The sequence below is a fragment of the Lemur catta genome, chromosome 1 (assembly GCF_020740605.2).
Source record: "Lemur catta isolate mLemCat1 chromosome 1, mLemCat1.pri, whole genome shotgun sequence".
Classification (NCBI taxonomy): domain Eukaryota; kingdom Metazoa; phylum Chordata; class Mammalia; order Primates; family Lemuridae; genus Lemur; species Lemur catta.
In genome coordinates this window covers 5,277,047-5,295,805 of record NC_059128.1, presented here as the reverse complement: position 1 = coordinate 5,295,805, position 18,759 = coordinate 5,277,047, and the positions used below count along the sequence as shown (strand labels likewise).

General features: G+C 38.8%; 1 protein-coding gene across 3 annotated transcripts in view; it reads left to right on the top strand.

Annotated features, from left to right (window-relative positions):
* EVL (Enah/Vasp-like) overlaps positions 1–18,759 on the top strand; it is a 175,692-nt gene that overhangs the window by 74,544 nt on the left and 82,389 nt on the right. Inside the window, exon 1 of one of the 3 annotated variants that reach the window (XM_045560788.1) lies at positions 17,214–17,490. The exons of the other annotated variants lie outside the window; for them this stretch is intronic. Coding sequence (XP_045416744.1) covers positions 17,480–17,490 — 11 coding nt within the window. The 5' untranslated portion in view covers positions 17,214–17,479. Of the gene's footprint in view, positions 1–17,213; positions 17,491–18,759 lie in introns of those variants that run through there. 3 annotated transcript variants of the gene reach the window in all.

Genomic DNA, 18,759 nt, shown 5'->3' with positions numbered 1-18,759 from the left:
TCTTATTTGGAGTGTTCCAGATTTTCTAATAAGGGCCAAAGGTAATGCTTCTGGCCATTTAAGTCTAGTGCTTTGACAGACTTTTCCCGAAGTCCTTTTTATTTCTAGATTTTTATATTCCACTTGCCCTGAGGATTGGGGATGATATGGGGTATGAAATATTAATAAGTACCCCACACCCTTTGCAAACAAGTAGTTTATTTCTGCTGTAAAATGAGTCCCTTGCTCTGACTCAATCCATAAAGGCAGACCGAAACAAGTAACAATCTCAGTTACTATTTCTTTACCACCATCGTAGCATCAGGACGCCTAGTTGGATAGCATCAGTCCATCTACTAATCATGCAAACAATAACCAAACAGTGAGAAAAGCCTAAAGCTGGAGGTAAATCTATAAAATCAATCTGGGATGCCACAAGGGGCAGTCTGGGCCTTTGGGGGCTTCCTGGAGAGAGTTAGTTTCTTCCAGAGATTTGGTAAGATTAACAAATAGTGTACTGGGAAATAATTTGGTCAGAGATTTTGTAGATCCCAGGAGAGTACAACTATATATACACTTTTTTTTTAATTATCCCGCATTTGCACATATGTCCCATCTGATGGGAGATAAGTGCAAGTCAAAACATTAAAAGGGGCCACAGGGAGTCTGTTTGGCCCAACATACAATCCATCTGATAATTGTTTAGTACCTTTTGTGTCCATTTATCTTTTTCAGATTGTGGGACACTAGCCCGATGATCAATAATATCAGACCAGGGATAAGGGCAGGGTAATAAATTGAGTGGAAAAGGGACAGGGAGGGCCATTTTGGGCTATATATTTAGCAGCCCTGTTTTATCACTTCTAGGGATATAGCATTCATTTCCTCAGTGTGGGCTGGGCAGTGAATAATAGCAATCTTAGCAGGAAGGTGAGTAGCTGTAATTGGGCAGGTTATAGGCCCATTGGCAATAGGAGTGCCAGCAGGAGTTAAGAAACCACAAGATTTCCAAATTGTGCCAACTGCCTGGCAAACTCCAAGGGCATATTTGGAGTCTCATGTAAATAGTGGCAGTTTCCTTTTGCTAATGTGCAACCTCTAGTGAGGGCTATGGTAAAATTGACTCAAGGTGTTTTGGGGTGAGCTTTTGAGTGCCCTGAGATTATTTTATGTCCTAAGTATCTATTATCTGTACCTACTGGAGTCTAGGCCTAGAGGCTTCATGGCCTCATTCAGCTAGTCTTAAAGAAATGAGGGAGTCTAAGAGGGCATACTGTTTACCGAGCACAAAATCATAATGTACTAACAACTACGGAACAGAGTGGATCCCTGGGTAAAGGTTACAGCTTTGAGAATTTGAGAGAATATTGAAGGAGACAGGATCTGAGGTATTCGGGTCCACGTTGTCTCCCTCTGAAGGCAAATGTGAGGAGAAATTGGGAATTAGGGCAACAGAATCGAAAAGAAAGTTGAGTACAGGTCAGTTATTGTATTATTAAAGTCATACGAACTAAAAGGCATTTGAATTAGTTTCTGCCTTGATAAAATATTTGATGTAAGTGCATATTTTTAAGCTAATTAATTAGAGCTCTTTTATATATTTGATAGTAAAATGTCACATATACATAACATATATAGACACATAGACATAGAGGCAGAAGCAGATCTTATAGCTCTTATAAAGAATTTTATTTGCCAGCTCTTAAATATTTTTTATTCAGACTATCAATCTTTTAATTACCTATTTTATTATTTAAAGCAATTACTAGCTAGGCAACAATTTGCCTTTAGTAAGATTTTGCCATTTCTGTAAGTATTTGCTGCTTCCAGGGCCTAATACTTACACGTGTATAGGTAGCCAGAAAGTAGAGCACTCAATTTTTCAGAAATTAAGTATCCTATTTTCACTTTGAATCTTGGGATTGGCTCTCAGATCTCCATGATCAACTCAGACAGTGATTTTTCCTTACCCAAGTGCACAGAAAAAGGAACAAAGGATGGAACGTGGAAATCTCTGTGAATTGCTGAAAGCTGGCGTTCATACCCCTGCAGTATTGCTGTTTACTCTTAGCTTCTGCCTCAGTCGGACATTTGAGGCTTGAACTAGATCTAAGCTACTTAATTATTCAATCCAATCTGATCCCAGACCTAGTTGAGTTTCTGTGGTGACTTCTGAACCTAGTTAGGATAAAAAATTTGCTCAAACTCAGAGAGCTCAAAATCTCTGGAGCTTTGGAATCTGAGAGGGGATTACCCGTGAGCCCCAGCTGCGTCAAGAAAGCAGTGGACACAGTGGGTCCAGCGGGTACCTCGCCTGGACTCTCGGTGCTCCTGGGAGTCTCTGGTAGCTCTATTTTGGAACCCACTTCTGACAAATTAAATTTAACTGAGCAAAGAGTGATTCACAAATTAGGCAGCTGGACAAGAACAGGTTCAGAGAGATTCCAAAGCTGCAGTGCAGTTGAAGATTCTTGGACAGAAAAGAGAAAGTGACACACACAAAATGGAAGAGAGGTATAGAAACAGCTGGATTGGTTAAGCTCAGCATTTGCCGTACTTAAACAGGTTGAACAGTTGACCACCTTTGATTGGCCAAAACTCCATGATTGGTGAAGAGGAAGGAGTAAGGAAGAAGAAAGATGAATGGAACAGACTTTAGCTGGGGCAGTTGATGTTTTGCTTTTGAACTTTTTTTAATGAAATCCTTGTTCCATTGAACTTTTTTTTTTTTTAACTAAAGTACCCTTTTAAGTGAAACTAATAAGCCTTAACCCAAGTTATAACTTAATCAAGAAAGCAAGAGGTGTCTCTAAAGAGGTGGAAAACAGTTTTTACAAGGTCCGAAATGTCACCAAAACAGCTCAATGAAAAGATAAGCCTCGATAGTCATACATGAGGAATAACCCACAATTTTTGCCTAGCCATATTTTCTAGGGCCCCAGTTTTTCAGCTGGCCATTTATACACATGGCTAAAAGCCTTGCATGGCCTCACAGAATACAAAAAAATCAAAACCTATGCACAGAAGGGAAAAGGGTCAACAAATGGCAAATGTTATACAAACGTTAAACCAGAACAGGCTTGATCCCTGGCCAGGAATCAAACCTAGGCTGCTGAGGTGAAAGCATAGAACTTTAACTATTAGGCTACAAGGTAAATTGGCCTCTGCCATTATTCCCACCGGGGCAGTGCTCAGCGGATTTCTATCTGTGTTTTAGATCAGACATTTGCTCTTCGATTTTGTCAAGAGAATTTTAAAGGCTACCCACAACATTGTGTCTTTCTTTTAATCTAATTTCTCTATTAATACAAATAAGGCAAATGTTTAGAATAAGATATCTCTAAAATTTATTTTTTTTAATTTAGAAGTCTTTTAATTTAAAGAATCCATCTTTTGGCCATTAATAACTGGAATTCTCAATGGTATATTTATTCCAAAAGTGACTCAACCTAATTCCTCGTCATAGAAAGCTCAGTGGTAATTTTTCAGGTTTAGCCTGGAGAGGGCACAGAGAAGGCAGTTCTCATGATTCCCAAAAATTCAGCCTCAGAAATAGATAAGACAGTCAAAGAGGATAGGATCTTTTAAGACAAAAACTCCCCTATACGTACAATACAAAGAGTGTGCTGTTTAGAATCTGTGTGTCTTGGACCTCCAGTTTTTTTCCAGACTGGCCACAGGGCGTGTTCCAAAAAAGCACTCCCCCAGATGCAGAGACTGAGGAGAAAATTCCCACTCAGCCACAAGACAAGCTCAGGGACATGAAACAGGATGAGAGGGATGTTACCGCCAAACCAGGTTCATTGCCGGCTGCCCTAGAGGAAGCCAATACACGGAGACAGCAGGTGTTACAGCAGAGAAAGGGTTTAATTCCACATAGCACTAAGCAGGGAGACAGGAGAAATTTCTCAAATCCGCCACCCCGAGAATTAGGGAGGCAAGGTTTTTAAAAACAGTTTGGCGGGGCAAGGGTTAGGCAGTTAGTTTCGCTGATTGGCTAGGTTCAGGGCAAAATTATAGGGGTGTAGAAATCATGCTTCAGTTCCTGGGGTCACAATTCCAGTTGAGTCAGTTTCTTGGTATGGGCCGCTGGTCTGAGTGGGTCAGCCAGTGCACTGGAATGCAGGACCTGGAAGATATCTCAGAAACTACCTTTAGGTTTTGAAAGGGTGGCATTGTCTATGGAGAAAGTTAAGAATCTTTATGACTACCAGCTATGGGACTCTAGCAATTAGGAACAGTGATTAATTATCATTATTTTTAGCTAGGCCTGTTCCTTCACAGAGTTTTGGGCCCTTGCCCCCGTTCTCACCTTACATCCCTTTATTGATTTGTGTAAACGGTGGTTTCAATTCCCCCTTGGGCTTTTACCCAACCTCATTCCTGAGGTGTGAGCAAATGAGGAGGGAAAAGGCAGACCACTGTTCTGGCTTCTTCCAGCTGGTGAGGGGCATGGTTGGGGTTGTGCCCAGGGTAAAGGAGCAAAACCATTTTGCAGTCATCTGCAAATATCCACGGGTGCTGGGTTTCAGACCTAAGGTTTGCATGACAAGAACAGTACCCTTATTTACAGCCTTAGCATAGTACTTAAGTGGACTATAAGATAGATAATGAGCCCTAGAATGAGGAGTGAGAGTCCTAACTTCAAAGGTCCCTGTAGAACTGATCTGAAGTTCAGGGGAATCCAAGTGAATATTCCCCAAAACCAATCAGGCGTGGGGTCACTGATAGAGCCCTATTGTAGCCACACAGCTTGTTGGGAATTTTTTCTATTCCAGTTTCAAATAAGTCCTAGAGTTGCAGACTAATCATGTCTCCGTTTGGTGTATACTCCCTAACTAGGGACTAGTGCTCCCAGCAGGTTTTGCTACCAGGTGTCCTGGTACCCTCCTGGGAACCCTCCCATAAAAGGTCTGTGGGAGGCCAGGCACAGTGGCTCACACTGTAATCCCAGCACTCTGGGAGGCCGAGGTGGGAGGATTGCTTGAGCTCAGGAATTTGAGAACAGCCTGAACTAAAAGCAAGACCCCATCTCTACCAAAAATAGAAAAAATTAGCCAGGCGTGGTGTCGAATGCCTATAGTCCTAGCTACTCAGGAGGCTGAGGCAGAAGGGTCGCTCGAACCCAGGGGTTTGAGGTTACTGTGAGCTATGATGACACCGCAGCACTCTAGCCCGGCAACAGGGCGAGACTCTGTCAAAAAAAAAAAAAAAAAAAAAAAAAAAGAGGTCTGTGGGGAAGGGAGTGGAGACTCTCAGTCAATCTTTTCTATCTCGGGCACAGAAAGACCTGACTGCACTAGTGGAGACTCTCTACAGATACAAGTCTGCCCCTAATACATGCAAAAGACAGCTTTGCAGTGTTACTTTTGTGGCAGCCATCCCAAAATATGTCAAAGAAATGTATTTGGGGGTAAAATATTTCTAATTTCTTTCTGTCCTCACTTTGAAATTAAAAGTTTTACATATTGAAACCCAAGATGTTATCTTAGGACTAAGAGGCGGGAAGAGGAAAAAAACCAAGTTGGAGCAAATTTAAATGTATCATTCTATGTCCTTTTGGCTGGTCTCTTAGTCCTGTGAATGGATCAGTGTAGTTACACAGCTGTGTCTTATTCCACGAGCTGGCATCGCATGCAAGGCTAGAATCTAATACAGGTGGACTACGTCAGTTTCTTATTTCTCAACCATATTTTTTCTCTCTCCAGTTTCCCATTTTTATTAAAGACAAATCATAATAGAATCAATCTGCTTGCCAAAATAAATTTTGCTCTCATTATACTTGGCCTGGTTATTTGCATAAAGTGCAGTAAGAATAATTATTAGCCATATAGACTTTTCCTTTTTTTTATTTTAATTGGCTTTACTGGAACTTTTTCATAAGGAATCTCAGGTGAGACTTGAAAGCCTCTCACGTCAAGCCAAGGATTTATCTGTGCCATTAGATACCTGTATGAACTGAGTAAATTCCTCTTTCCTAGAGGTCCCGAAGTAACTTGGGGTTCCTGGACCTGTCAGGAAGTGACATACTTTACTCCCCACAGATCAGGAAATGTTATTGAAGAGGTACCTGGCTATTTTTTCTAAAGGGCTTTTTATCAGCCTTACAAAGTCAACCTTAATTCCTTAATGCAGTCTGGGCACTTCTGAAAATATGCCATTCCCGTCAAAGCCTTGGTATTAATAAAATAACCATTGTCTTCCTTTTACAGAAGAAAACATATTCTTTTGAACTTATCCAAATAACTGTATTGCCATAAATTCAGAACACTTAAAAATAGTTTTCAAATTCTGGAGAAATCAAGTAGAGAGAAAAACATTCGCCAAATTTTGCTTACAAATATATACTTTGTTGTAAGCTATAAGTAGCTCAAAAGAGGGAAAAAGATTTTCTTGACTTCTTGAAAACAAAACACGAAAAGAATCAGCAATGTTTCAAACAAAAAGTCATAAAAAATTAGTTCAATCCCATGTAATTAATTTCTCTTCTGTCTGAGGCTGAATTAGCAATACTCATGGACATATCAGCTTTCTAATTAAAGTTCTAGAAGTTTGTTTTGTTTTAGGCCGATGGTATGTAATCTCCAAAGCTGTCAGAAATTTGTATTCAAGAGAACTTGTCAGTCCTTTCTATGACTTTCCTTGAAGAAGCAAACTTTGAATTGTAGCCAGTTAAGACTACTTTTTGAGAAGAATCAAAGTAAAATAATTGCCTACAGATGACAAAAGTCTTAGAATAGCTGTGGTTAAAGAGACAGTTGACAAAGTTATTTTTGTGGCATACAACAATTTAACGTAATAACCATAATTATTGCTGATAACATACATTAAGACGTATCCATATTTTATAACATTGGAACATATATTAATAACATGTTTATACAAATATAACCCAGAGAAAGTTAAACACCATTTCATATTAGGCAATGCTTCCTATATGGTTGTAACATACCGAATAAGCCTAATATGTCTCTCTTAGACTTTCAGTGACCCTAATATTTAAAAAGCTAGTTTGAGGTCAAAAAGACTGGATTTAGAATTTTGATTTTGTAAAGTTTGTCAAATAGCAAAGGCTTAAAATATTTGTTCAAATAGAATCACAGGTCACTATAAAATAATGGTCATTTATTTAACCAAGAGTGATAGTCATCAGAAGACTCTGAAGGCGGTTCAGAAAGTTATATGGGTATAAACTGTTTTAAAGTTTAGTTTTTCTAATTAGTCAAAAACTCAACATAGACAACACTGGGATTATCTTGATAAAGCATAAAATATTTGTTTCTTTTAGGTCAGTTTTCAAAAAGGTAAAGAAAACCCTTCTGTGGTACGATTTTTTTTTTAATTAAAAAGAGGAAACAGGTTATAGAATTAAAATTAATACATCATGTAATTTCATTAAGAGCAAATTAATATTTTAAGAAAAATTTGTTTTAACCAAAATTTTTCTTTTTAATTATAGCCATCTGGATCACATACAAAATTCCTTCATAAATTCCCTTTTATGAACTTTATCCCAACTTATACAGACCATCTATGACATATTTTAAGCTTTCTGTTTTTGTCCCAAATTTCCCTTTTTGTTAATAACCAGTCATTTTATGACAGAAAATTTCCATACAAGATCCTTTCTCATATAATGTTATTAATATTCTCCTTTTTGTTTAACCTTTCTTACCAAAAATATATTTCTATATTCATTGCCTTTTTACATGTTTTTCTCTTACTCACAGGTTACTTTTTATCTTGTTTTTATTTTCTTCCCAAATTTGTATTCTGAGTCAACCTTTAAATAACCTCTGAATTAGATAAACTTATATACATATTTAATAAAAACACATTTTATGCTTCTTTGACAATTTTTCTTATTAAAAACATATCGTATTTTTTGGTACACTTTATACATAGAATCACATGCATTGACTAGAATTCTTATTTTTAGTAACTTTAAATTTTTAGTGAAAACTTAAGAAGCAGGAAATTATGAATCGTCTGTCATAAAATACTTGTTACAAAACAAGATTACAGGTTACTATGAAACTAGTCATTCACATAGCCAAACTGATAATTAAAAGATTTTTAAAAAGCAAAAATCTTACTCTTTTACAGAGAGGAGACTCAGTTTCCCAAACAATCATAAGACCTAATACAGACAAACTGGAATACAGGTTAATGAGGAGGCAAACTAAATCTGTCTCTCTCTTTCTCACTCCTTCTTCCCCTTTTTTTTGCAGTTTATTTAAAAGGTGAACAAAATCTTTTGCTATTCCTATTAATATCATATGAAAATCTAATTCAAAAGAGAAAACTGAATTTTACCATTGTATTAGAGTATTAATGGTAAAGTTAATTTTAATAAAATTGTATAAACAAATCCATCTAATTTTAATTTTACTGTAAGTTAAGATTTTTATAAACTTTTCATAACTTTTATTTTTAACTTGCATATCCATTTAGTTTTAATTATTTTTAATTTAAAACCTATACATTAGACAAAATTGTCTTTTGTAACAAAAACTATATTTCTATGTCTTATAACTTTTTATAAAAAATATATCTTATTTTTCATGTAGAATTATTTGTCTTCTATCTAGTAGTTTTAATTACATGTAATAATCATAATGTGAACTCTTAAAAAACCTGGGAAGTTAAAGTAACTTTGTTATCAGTCCCCAATTTTTATTAGCATACCTAAATATATTTAGTTTCCTATATCATATAAAAATAAGATGTCATGGTATATAAACTTAAACTTATGTTTAACAATTAATTTTTAGTATTAGTAGTATTTTATCTTACAAATGACTCAATTTATGATTATCCTCTTTAACCTAACATAACATGACTTTAAGATTTTAAGTTATTGAAAAGAATTTTGAAACCACAACATAGGTTCCATCCCTAAGGTCTTTCCTGGTCCTCCTAGGTCTCACACAGCCATGTGACATTAAAAAGGGCTATAAAGGACAGGGCCTATCTGTGTCCTCAATTCATTTACCAGGTGCAAAGTTCAAGATGGAAAACAGGATGCCTGGAGGACCCAATTCCTCCGGAGTAGCCAGGAGGCAAAGCTGGGACAGGGAAGAAGGGGCCATATTGGGCTAGATTGTGCCTTGTAGCTGCTGGTCTAGGCACTGAGGACACGTCCCCAGGACTCAGCATGGCCATCTGTCCAGGCCCCAGAATCCAGAGGCTCAAAACCAAAAACAAGCTCACAGTCAAACCCAGCATATATTAAAAATATTACAGAAGCAGCAGTTCTATGACCTTAAAACATTTAAACTTTAGTAACAATTTTAAAACTAGTTTTATTTATTGAAGATTACCAAAGTCACATGAACTAAAAGGCATTTGAGTTCTTCTTTCCTGTTCTCCTGATAAAATATATAAGTGCTTGGCCGGGCACGGTGACTCACGCCTGTAATCCTGGCACTCTGGGAGGTTGAGGCGGGCAGATCGTTTGAGCTCAGGAGTTTGAGACCAGCCTGAGCAAGAGCAAGACCCCGTCTCTACTAAAAATAGAAAGAAATTATATGGACAGCTAAAAATATATATAGAAAAATTACCCAGGCATGGTGGCACATGCCTGTAGTCCCAGCTACTTGGGAGGCTGAGGCAGTAGGATTGCTTGAGCCCAGGAGTTTGAGGTTGCTGTGAGCTAGGCTGATCCCACGGCACTCTAGCCCGGGCACCAGAGTGAGACGCTGTCTCAAAAAAAAAAAAAAAATTTAAGTGCTTATTTTTTACTTTTTTTTAAAGCAGATTAATTAGAGCTCTCTTATATATTTTGTTAGTGAAATATCACACACACCTGACATGTATAGACATACAAATATACAGACAGAAGCAGAATTTTTATTTTCTGGCTTTAATGTGTGTGTGTGTGTGTGTGTGTGTGTGTGTGTGTGTGTGTGTGTGTGTTATAAAACTCAAATCATCAATCTTTTAATTACCTATTTTACTGCCCTAAGAAATTGTTAGCTAGGCAACAATTTGCCTTCTAAAACGATTACTCCTAGGTGAATCAAGGCAGAAAATTTATATTTCAAAGGCACAGAGCTAGGACTTTAGGCCTAAATATTATATCATCATTTACTCATACCAAGGGAAAAAAGATTGTATGTAAAGTCCCCGTTAAGACAGGATGGCCAGGAAAAGTACTCTAAACAAAGGTGAGACTTGTCATGTAAATTTAGAACAATAGTGAGAGTTTCTAGTGACTTAGTCCTCCCTCTTAGACAGAAATTTCCCTTTTTTATAGGTATAAAAATTTTTTATGAAAGAGTTTCAAGGTATCCAATTAAGGGCCAGGAGCAGTGCTCATGCCTGCAATCCCAGCACTTTGGGAGGCAGAGGCAGGAGACCAATCAGAGCAACAAAGTGAGACTCCCATCTCTATAAAAAACAGAAAAATCAGCCAGGCACGGTGACACACACCTATAATCCCAGCTACCTGGAAGGCTGAGGCAGAAGAGTTGTTAAACTTGTTAATAATCAGATCTAATCTGATCCCACACCCAGATCTAATCTGATCCAACACCCAGTGTAGTTTCTCTTGCAACTTTCAAACCAGTTAGGATCAAAAATTTGCTCAAACTTGGAGAGCTCAAAACACAAATGTGTGGAGCTTCAGAATCCGAGAAAGAATTCACCCGTGAACTCCAGTAATGGGCACAACCTGGCGGGTACCTTGCTTGTCCACTTGGTGCTCCTAGGGGGGTCTCTGGAAGCTCGATTTCGGAATCCACTTCTGACAAATTAAATTTACCAGAGTTTAATTGAGCAAAGAACAATTCATGAATCAGGCGGCTGAACCAGAAAAAGTTCAGAAAGACTCCAGCTCTGCAACGTGGTTAAAGAAAATTCATTGATAGTATATGTAGTTCAGCATTTGCCTTAAACAGTTTGGACAGTTGGCCACCTTTGCTTGGCCAAAACTCAGCGATCAGCGAAGAGGAAGGAGCAGGGAGGAGTGAAAGTAAGTAGAGCCAATTCTAGCTGGGACAAACAGCTGACATTTTTGCTTTTGAACCTTTTAACTAAAGTACCCTTCTCAGTGAAACCGATAAGCCTTAACCAAGAGGTGTCTCCAAAAAGGAGGAAAACAGTTTTTAGAAGACCAAAAAGTCACAAAAGCAGCTCAAAGAAAGGAAACTTTCACTAGTGTCAACAAACAGCATAAGTTACACAAATACCAAACCAGAACAAGTTCATTCCTTGCCCAAGAATTAAACCTATGCTGCCAAGGTGAAAGCACAGAACTTTAACCATTAGGCTACAAGATAAATTGGCTTCTGCCTTTCTTCCCGCAGGGGTGGTGTTCAAAGGATTTTTATCTTTGTTTTAGACCAGAGGTAAATACCTTAGGATTTAATATTTTCTGTGAGTTTTGGTGCCCTTCCTCTTCATTCACTCATTCATTCATTCATGAATATTCATTTATGCAGTCACCATTTAGCCTGTACCTGTTGCATCCTAAGCAGTATACTACCTGCTGAACTCAAGTCATGGTATCACGTTATAAGGTGCTACCTTATATAATGCTCATTTTTTAACTTCCTTGCTAAATATGCTTCTCATGTACCAACAGTTCCTATTCTATTTTTCCACCATTTTCTGTTGCCCTGACATGATTGATTTAGGAACTGGTACTATTCCTGCAGTACATGGTTATTAACAAGGCCATTCCATTCATCAAACAGATGAGGAAGCGAGGGTCAAAAGTAGGGATGTGAATGCCCAAGGACATACAACATGTCAATAATAAAGCAAAGGCTAGAATCCATATCTCATAGTACCCTGGTCAGAAATCTTTATACATCTCTTGAGCTTTCTCATAAAGAATTATGAGAAAGCACTATGCAAGTGCTTTATTAAAGCTAGATGATAGAGTTAAAAAAATACCTCCCAAAAGGTCACTCTTTCCTGTTACCTACTTAGTGAAACCAACAAAATACAGTAGTAACATGTGAAGGACAGAAGAAATGAGGTGTGAAACTGAAAGGCACTTTTTCACAGTGAAGATGTTTACACTTATGCTGACATCTTGTAGGAAATGAAAAAGAATACCCTTTGGTAATTTAATCATAATTGGCTTCTGCTTCTGGCCATGACAGAATAATGGTAATGGTTTGCTCTCTTGACAGAAGCAGCTATGAAACTGAACAAAATATATGCATTAACTGAATATACAAAGGGTACTAAAACTCACACAAAATATTAAATCCTTGCCATTTTCGGGCGTTAAACAGCACAGGATTCCGATTCTTGAAAAAAGAAACGCCATGAAGAAGCCCCGCAGTGGCCCTGGCTTTCTGCTTGTGGTCACTGACTGGTCATAGCACAGAGTGGTGGAGCTAAGCTGAAAGGTGACCTTAATCAGCTCAGGAGGCCAATATTAGAATTCCAGGCTACTGAAATAGTTGGACTTTGCAGGGCAAGAAACTAGAGAAGAGGAAGCCCATAATTGGGCAAGGCTAGCAGAGTTCTATGTAAGGATTCACTTTGGATTGTTGGCCAAGGGCTGGCTGTGCATGTGCAGAGTGAGACTGTCCATGAGGCCTAGCAAAGATTGTCTGTTGTAGGGCTAAGAGCTGAATAATGATGCCAGAGGTCATTCAGTGCTGGGAGATGCTGGAGATCCAGCTATATGTGAATGAAGAGACCTCACTGAGCACCTCAGGCATTCATTTGAGACCCCCCGAACGCCATACCTTAAGAGTAAGGTTGTGCTCTTGAGTAAGGGGACCACACCATAGAGCTAAGTTCAAAATGGAAATAAAACTTAAGAAGGATTTAAACCAAGCTTGACAGCACCAAAAGGATCTGCCAGCAGTTTACCCACCTGCCAGAACAAACACCTTTAAAGGAAGACAGCATAATCCTGTCTCTTAAATGTTTCATAACAGTGTCTAACATACAGTCATAAATTAGTACATATATGAAGGGTCATAAAATGTGACTTAAGGGGAAAAAGCAGTCAGTCAGTAGACCCTGAGATGATCCTGAAGTTAGAATGAACAGAAAAATACTTCAAAGTAAGTATAATAAATACATTCAAAGACTTCAAAGAAAAGGTGGATAAAATGGTCAAACAGATGGGAAATCTCAACAGAGAAATGGAAATTATAAAAAATTTATCAAGGAAAATGCTAGTACTAGAAATGAAAAATTTACTGGATGATATTAAAAGTGGATCAGAGACTACAGAAGAAAGACAGGTAAACTTGGAGACAGAACAATAAAAATCATCTAATATGAAAAAGGGGAAAATATTGAAAAATAATTAACCAAGCCAGATGCCCAGCTCCTTGGGAAGCTGAGGCGGGAGGATAGCTTGAGGTTAGGAGTTTAAGGCAGTAGTGCGTTATGTTTACATCTGTGGATAGCCACCACACTGAAGCCTGAGCAATATAGTGAGGCCTTGTCTTTTTCTAAAAAAAAAAAAGTGTAAAGAAAAAGAATTAACAGTGTCTCAGTGACTTGTGAGATAATATCAGGAGTTCTATATGTGTGTAATTTGAGGCCCAGAGGAAGAGAGGAAAGAGAATGAAGAAGAAAAAAAATATTTAAAGAAATGATGACCATTATATATGAATGATGGCTGACTTTTCCTCAGAAACCCTGGAGGCCAGAAGATAGTGAAGCAACATCTTTAAAGTGCTGAAAGAAAAAAAAATCTCAGAATTCTCTATTCAGAAAAAGTACCAATAAGCATGAAGACAAAATAAAGATATTTTTCAGATAAAACTAAGAGAATTTATTGCCAACATACCTGCTGTACAAGAAATGCTAAATATATATGTAAATATATATGAGATATATGACCATCTAGAACAAAAATATATAGCATTGTATTATGAACATGTAATACATATGACAGCTGTACCATAAAGGATTGAAGTGGAGAATGAAATTATGCAGTTGCAAAGTTCTTACATTTTACATGAAGTGGTACAATATTAATTCTAAGTATACTGTGTAAAGTTAAGGATGTATATTGTAATCCCTCGAAAGGCCTCTAAAAAATGAAGAGTTAATAACTAAAAAGTCAATAGAGAGATTCAAGTGGAATTCTAAAAAGTATTTAGTTTACCCAAAAGAATGCAGGAAAGGAGAAACAGAAGAACCAAAACTAGATGAGACAAACAGAAAATGAATAGCAAAATGATGGACCTATCTCTAACTATATCAATGAATTAAATGTAAATGGACTAAATACCCCAATTAAAAGATAGAGATTGTCATTCTGGATCAAAATGCAAGACTCAATCATATACTGTCTACAAGATACATTCTTTAAATACAAAAAAAACAGGCAAGTTGAAAGTAAAAGGATGTATAGTAGACAGAGTAATATCGTCACCCCCACTACCCTGCTCTAATCCCCAGAACCTGTGAATGTGTTACCTTACATGGCAAAAGGGACTTTGCAGATATGATTAAAGTTACGGACTTTGAGATGGGGCAATTATCCTAGATTATCTAGTAGGCCCAGTCTAATCACATGGGTCCTTAAAAGCAAAGAATGTGTCCAGACTGTGGTCTGAAAGAAATGTTACTATGGAAGAAGGGTCAGAGCAATGCTGCATTGCATGCTTTAAAGATGGAGGGAGGGGCCATGAGCTAAGCAATGCAAGTAGTGTCTAGAAGCTGGGTATGGTGAGGAAATGATTCTTCTCTAGAGCCTCCAGCAAGAAACACAGCACTTCCAACACCTTAATTTTAGCCCAGTGGGACCCATGTTGAACTTCTGATCCATGTTGAACTTCTGATTTAAACTATTATCTTACAAAACTGTAAGATGATAAATTTGTGTTGTTATAAGCTACTAAGTTTGTGGTAATTTGTTACAGCAGCCACAGAAAACCAATACAGGATAGGAAATGTACTAACAAGAGTTTTGAAATACATGAAATAAAAATTGACAGAGTTAAAGAGGGAAATAAAAAAATCCACAGTCATAATTAGAGATTGTAAGACCTTTCTCTCAGCATTTGATAGAAGAATTAGACAGAAAAAAAACCACAACAACAAAAAATAGCAAGGACATAGAACTTCTGAACAATACTATTAACTGCCTTGTCCTGATTGACATTTTGAGAACACTGCACCCAATTTTAGAATATACATTCTTTTCTTGTGCACATGGTACCTTCACCAAGATAGACTACATGCTGGACCATAAAACATATTTCTCTAAATGTAAAAGATCATACCAGGAAAAACAAAAGAAGAAATCATACTGAATATATTCTCTGACCATAGTAGAATTAAATTAAAACCAGATAGCAACAGATGTAGGAAAATACCAAATGTTTCAAAATTAAACAAAATACTTCTAAATAATCTATGGATAAAGGAAGAATTTTTTTTTTTTTTTTTTTTTTTTTGAGACAGAGTCTGGCTGTGTTGCCCTGAGTAGAGTGAGTGCTGTGGCGTCAGGCTAGCTCACAGCAACCTCAAACTCCTGGGCATAAGCGATCCTACTGCCTCAGCCTCCCAAGTAGCTGGGACTACAAGCATGTGCCACCATGCCCAGCTAATTTTTTCTATATATATTTTTAGTTGGCCAGATAATTTCTTTCTATTTTTAGTAGAGACGGGGGTCTCGCTCTTGCTCAGGGCTGGTCTCGAACTCCTGACCTCGAGTGATCCACTCGCCTTGGCCTCCCAGAGTGCTAGGATTACAGGTATGAGCCACCACGCCCGGCCTAAAGGAAGAAATTAAAAGGGAAAATAAAAGTTATTTTGAACAACAAAAATGAAAACTACAATGTCAGAATTGTGGTTTGCAACTAAAACAGTGCTTAAAGAGAAATGCATATCTTTAAAAGCCTTTTAGAGGCCTAGCACAGTGGCTCACACTGTAATCCTAGCACTCTGGGAGTCCAAGGCCGGAGGATCGCTCAAGCTCAGGAGTTTGAGACCAGCTCTGAGCAAGAGTGAGACCCTGTCCCTACTAAAAATAGAAAAATTAGCTTGGCATCATGGCAAGAGCCTGTAGTAGCCCCAGCTACTGGGGAGGCTGAAGCAGGAAGATCACTTGAACTGAAGAGTTCAAGGTTGCAGTGAGCTGTGATGAGGCCACGATACTCCAGCCTAGATGACAGAGTGAGACCCTGTCTCAAACCCCATTAACTGCATTTTCAACATTCAAAGTACATTCATCTCTCCAGTTAGAGCTGATCTTTCTTCTGTACTCTGTACAGCTATTTTATACTACATTAGTAATATTTTAATGCACCTACTTGCTAACTTACCAGTCTCTTCCTTTCTAAACTATAAGGACAAGTACTACATTCTTTTAAATTTTTTGGTTTCTAGCACAATGCATGCCGCTTAGTGGGTTCTCAGTATTTTTTTTTTTTTTTTTTTTTTTGAGACAGAATCTCTCTCTGTTACCTAGGCTGCAGTGCGGTGGCCTTATCACAGCTCACTGTAACCTCAAACTCTTAGACTCACATGATCCTCCTGTCTCAGCCGCCTGAGTAGTTGGGACTATAGGCACATTGCCACAATGCCCAGCTAACTTTTCTATTTTTTGTAGAGATGTGGGGAGGAGGGCTCTCACTTTTGTTTAGGATGTTCTCAAACTCCCAGCCTCAAGCAATCCTCCCATCTCAGCCTCCCAGAGTGCTAGTATTACACACATGAGCCACTGTGTCTGGCTTATTTTCAGTAAATTTTGAAAGGAAAAAAAAGGAGTGGATCTTGTCTTCTTATGAACCTTGTGGAGATAGTCAAAATAAGAATAACTAAACCCGTTTTACAGTTGAGGAAATCAAGGCCACAGGCTCACTTAATGAACAAATAACAAAGCCAGGTTCAATATTCCTCAAATGTTTTCATTTCAGGCTCTACATTGCTCACTGAAACATCATTAGAGAGCAGTATCTCCCCAACAGAAGTACAAATTTTACTCCAAACTCAAATATTAAGCCTTCACCAGCTTGTGGTCTTTATCATCTAGTCTTCTGTTCTCTGGAGGATCCGCGAGGACTCTTCCAAGTTCTTGCAGCCGTTTCATGAAGGCCTGTAGGAAGTCATCGGTGCTGAGCCTGCGCTTTCTATAACAGATGGGAGACCTAGGTCCAGACCTCTTAATGGCTTTGACTTAGACAAGACTGTAGAGCTACTCAGAGGTGGAGCCAGCACCACTGCCTGGTCCCCACCCCCAGCCGGGGCCCTTGCAGGAAGCACTTAGAGGCTTGAGGTTGGCAGCCTTGGGGGTTTCAGGCCTGTGCAGTGGCTCTCAGCCACCCACGCTGGTGGGGCTCTTGCACTGTTAGCTTCTTGTTTCTCTATTTTCTACCTAGGTTTCAGTTTTTAACTTGGGTTTGTTTCCCCTTTGTCTCTGGTTCAGCTTCCTTTTCCTGTTTTGGCTTTAAGTAGTCTAAAAATCAAGTTGCCTTCAGAGGGTCTTTGGTGCTCTGATCAGGGTATCCTTGGGGGAATATAGGACTCACCTCCTCAGGGTTCCCTGTGCAGCAGCCTCTCAGCCATGGCCACGAGGTGAGTACTGGAACCAAAAAAGGGGACAGAGGGATGTCAAGAGGAAACCTACAATCTTAATAGTGACGGGACCATAGAAATCGTCTCAGATCCCCGTGTTGTATTGATTGGGAAATCCAGGACCAGAGGGCAAGAGACTTACCCAAGGTCACACAGCAAGTTAGTTTGCTCACTCCCCATCTGCTGGTCTTTCCATTACACAGGACTGTGTCTCTTGGGGCCTGTGACTTTTAATGGCTTCTGGGCCAAAAGGGCTTACTCTGAAGTTAACTCCTGCCTCAGATTGTAGGGAGAAAGGTCTTAACTATCTTAGGGGATTGTTGTTTGGCTCAGAGGTGTAGTTGGTAGGTCCTGCTCTTCTCTCTGGAGTGGCCTGAGACATACAGTATGTTTTCTCTACATATGGGCAAAGAGGGTTCCTTTTATAATAGAAACTTCATGAACTGTGATAGCAAGAACCCTGAACTTCTGCTTGAGAGTTGTGACCTTAGGCTATTAGTCCCGTAGACTATTGCTGTTTAGCACGTGTGCACACCAGCTGGTCTGCAAACTGGTCTCCTAATTGGGAGTGCTCTTTCTAAATGTGAGATTACATGTTGGACCTGACTTCGCTGCCCTGTGACTCTGAAAGATTGTACATGATAGGACAGAGTCTTATCTTGTGGGGGTTTGGCATTTAATTGATTAACTCGTTACAGCTTTGCATCTTAGCATAAAACAGTGAAGGCGCTATTTCACCAGTTTCCTTATTTAATTCTTTTAACCCTGTTGGATGTTTGAGGAAGCTGTTACCATTCCTGTTTTGTGGCTGAGAAGACTTAACCTCCAGAAATTCATGGGGCTTGGCCAAGGTCACATGGCCAGTTGAGGAAGAACCAGAGCCTGGGGTCAACTAGAAAGGCCTCGTCCGGTGGTTTTTCCAGCACATTGCACAGGCTCTTTAGAAGTGTTTTGCAGTGAGTTACTAAAATTGACAATGACAGTGAGCAGACCTTGTCCGCTGTTCCTTCTGGTCCATGAAGGAGGCTTTACCAAGGGGAGCATAGCTCTTACCTCATGGTGCATTCTCTGCTGAGCTGCTGGAATTAACTGGCCCAGGGGAACTCGCTGCTTTTGAGTGTGTGTGTGGTTGTCTTTATTTCTGCTTTTCTGCAAGGAGAACAGGCAGCTAACAATTAAGACCTAAACTTCCCAACAACTTACCTCCTAGTTTTCTATCATTTTAGTAATTTAGCTTTAAAGCTGCAGTCCCCAACTGGTCCCTGGCCT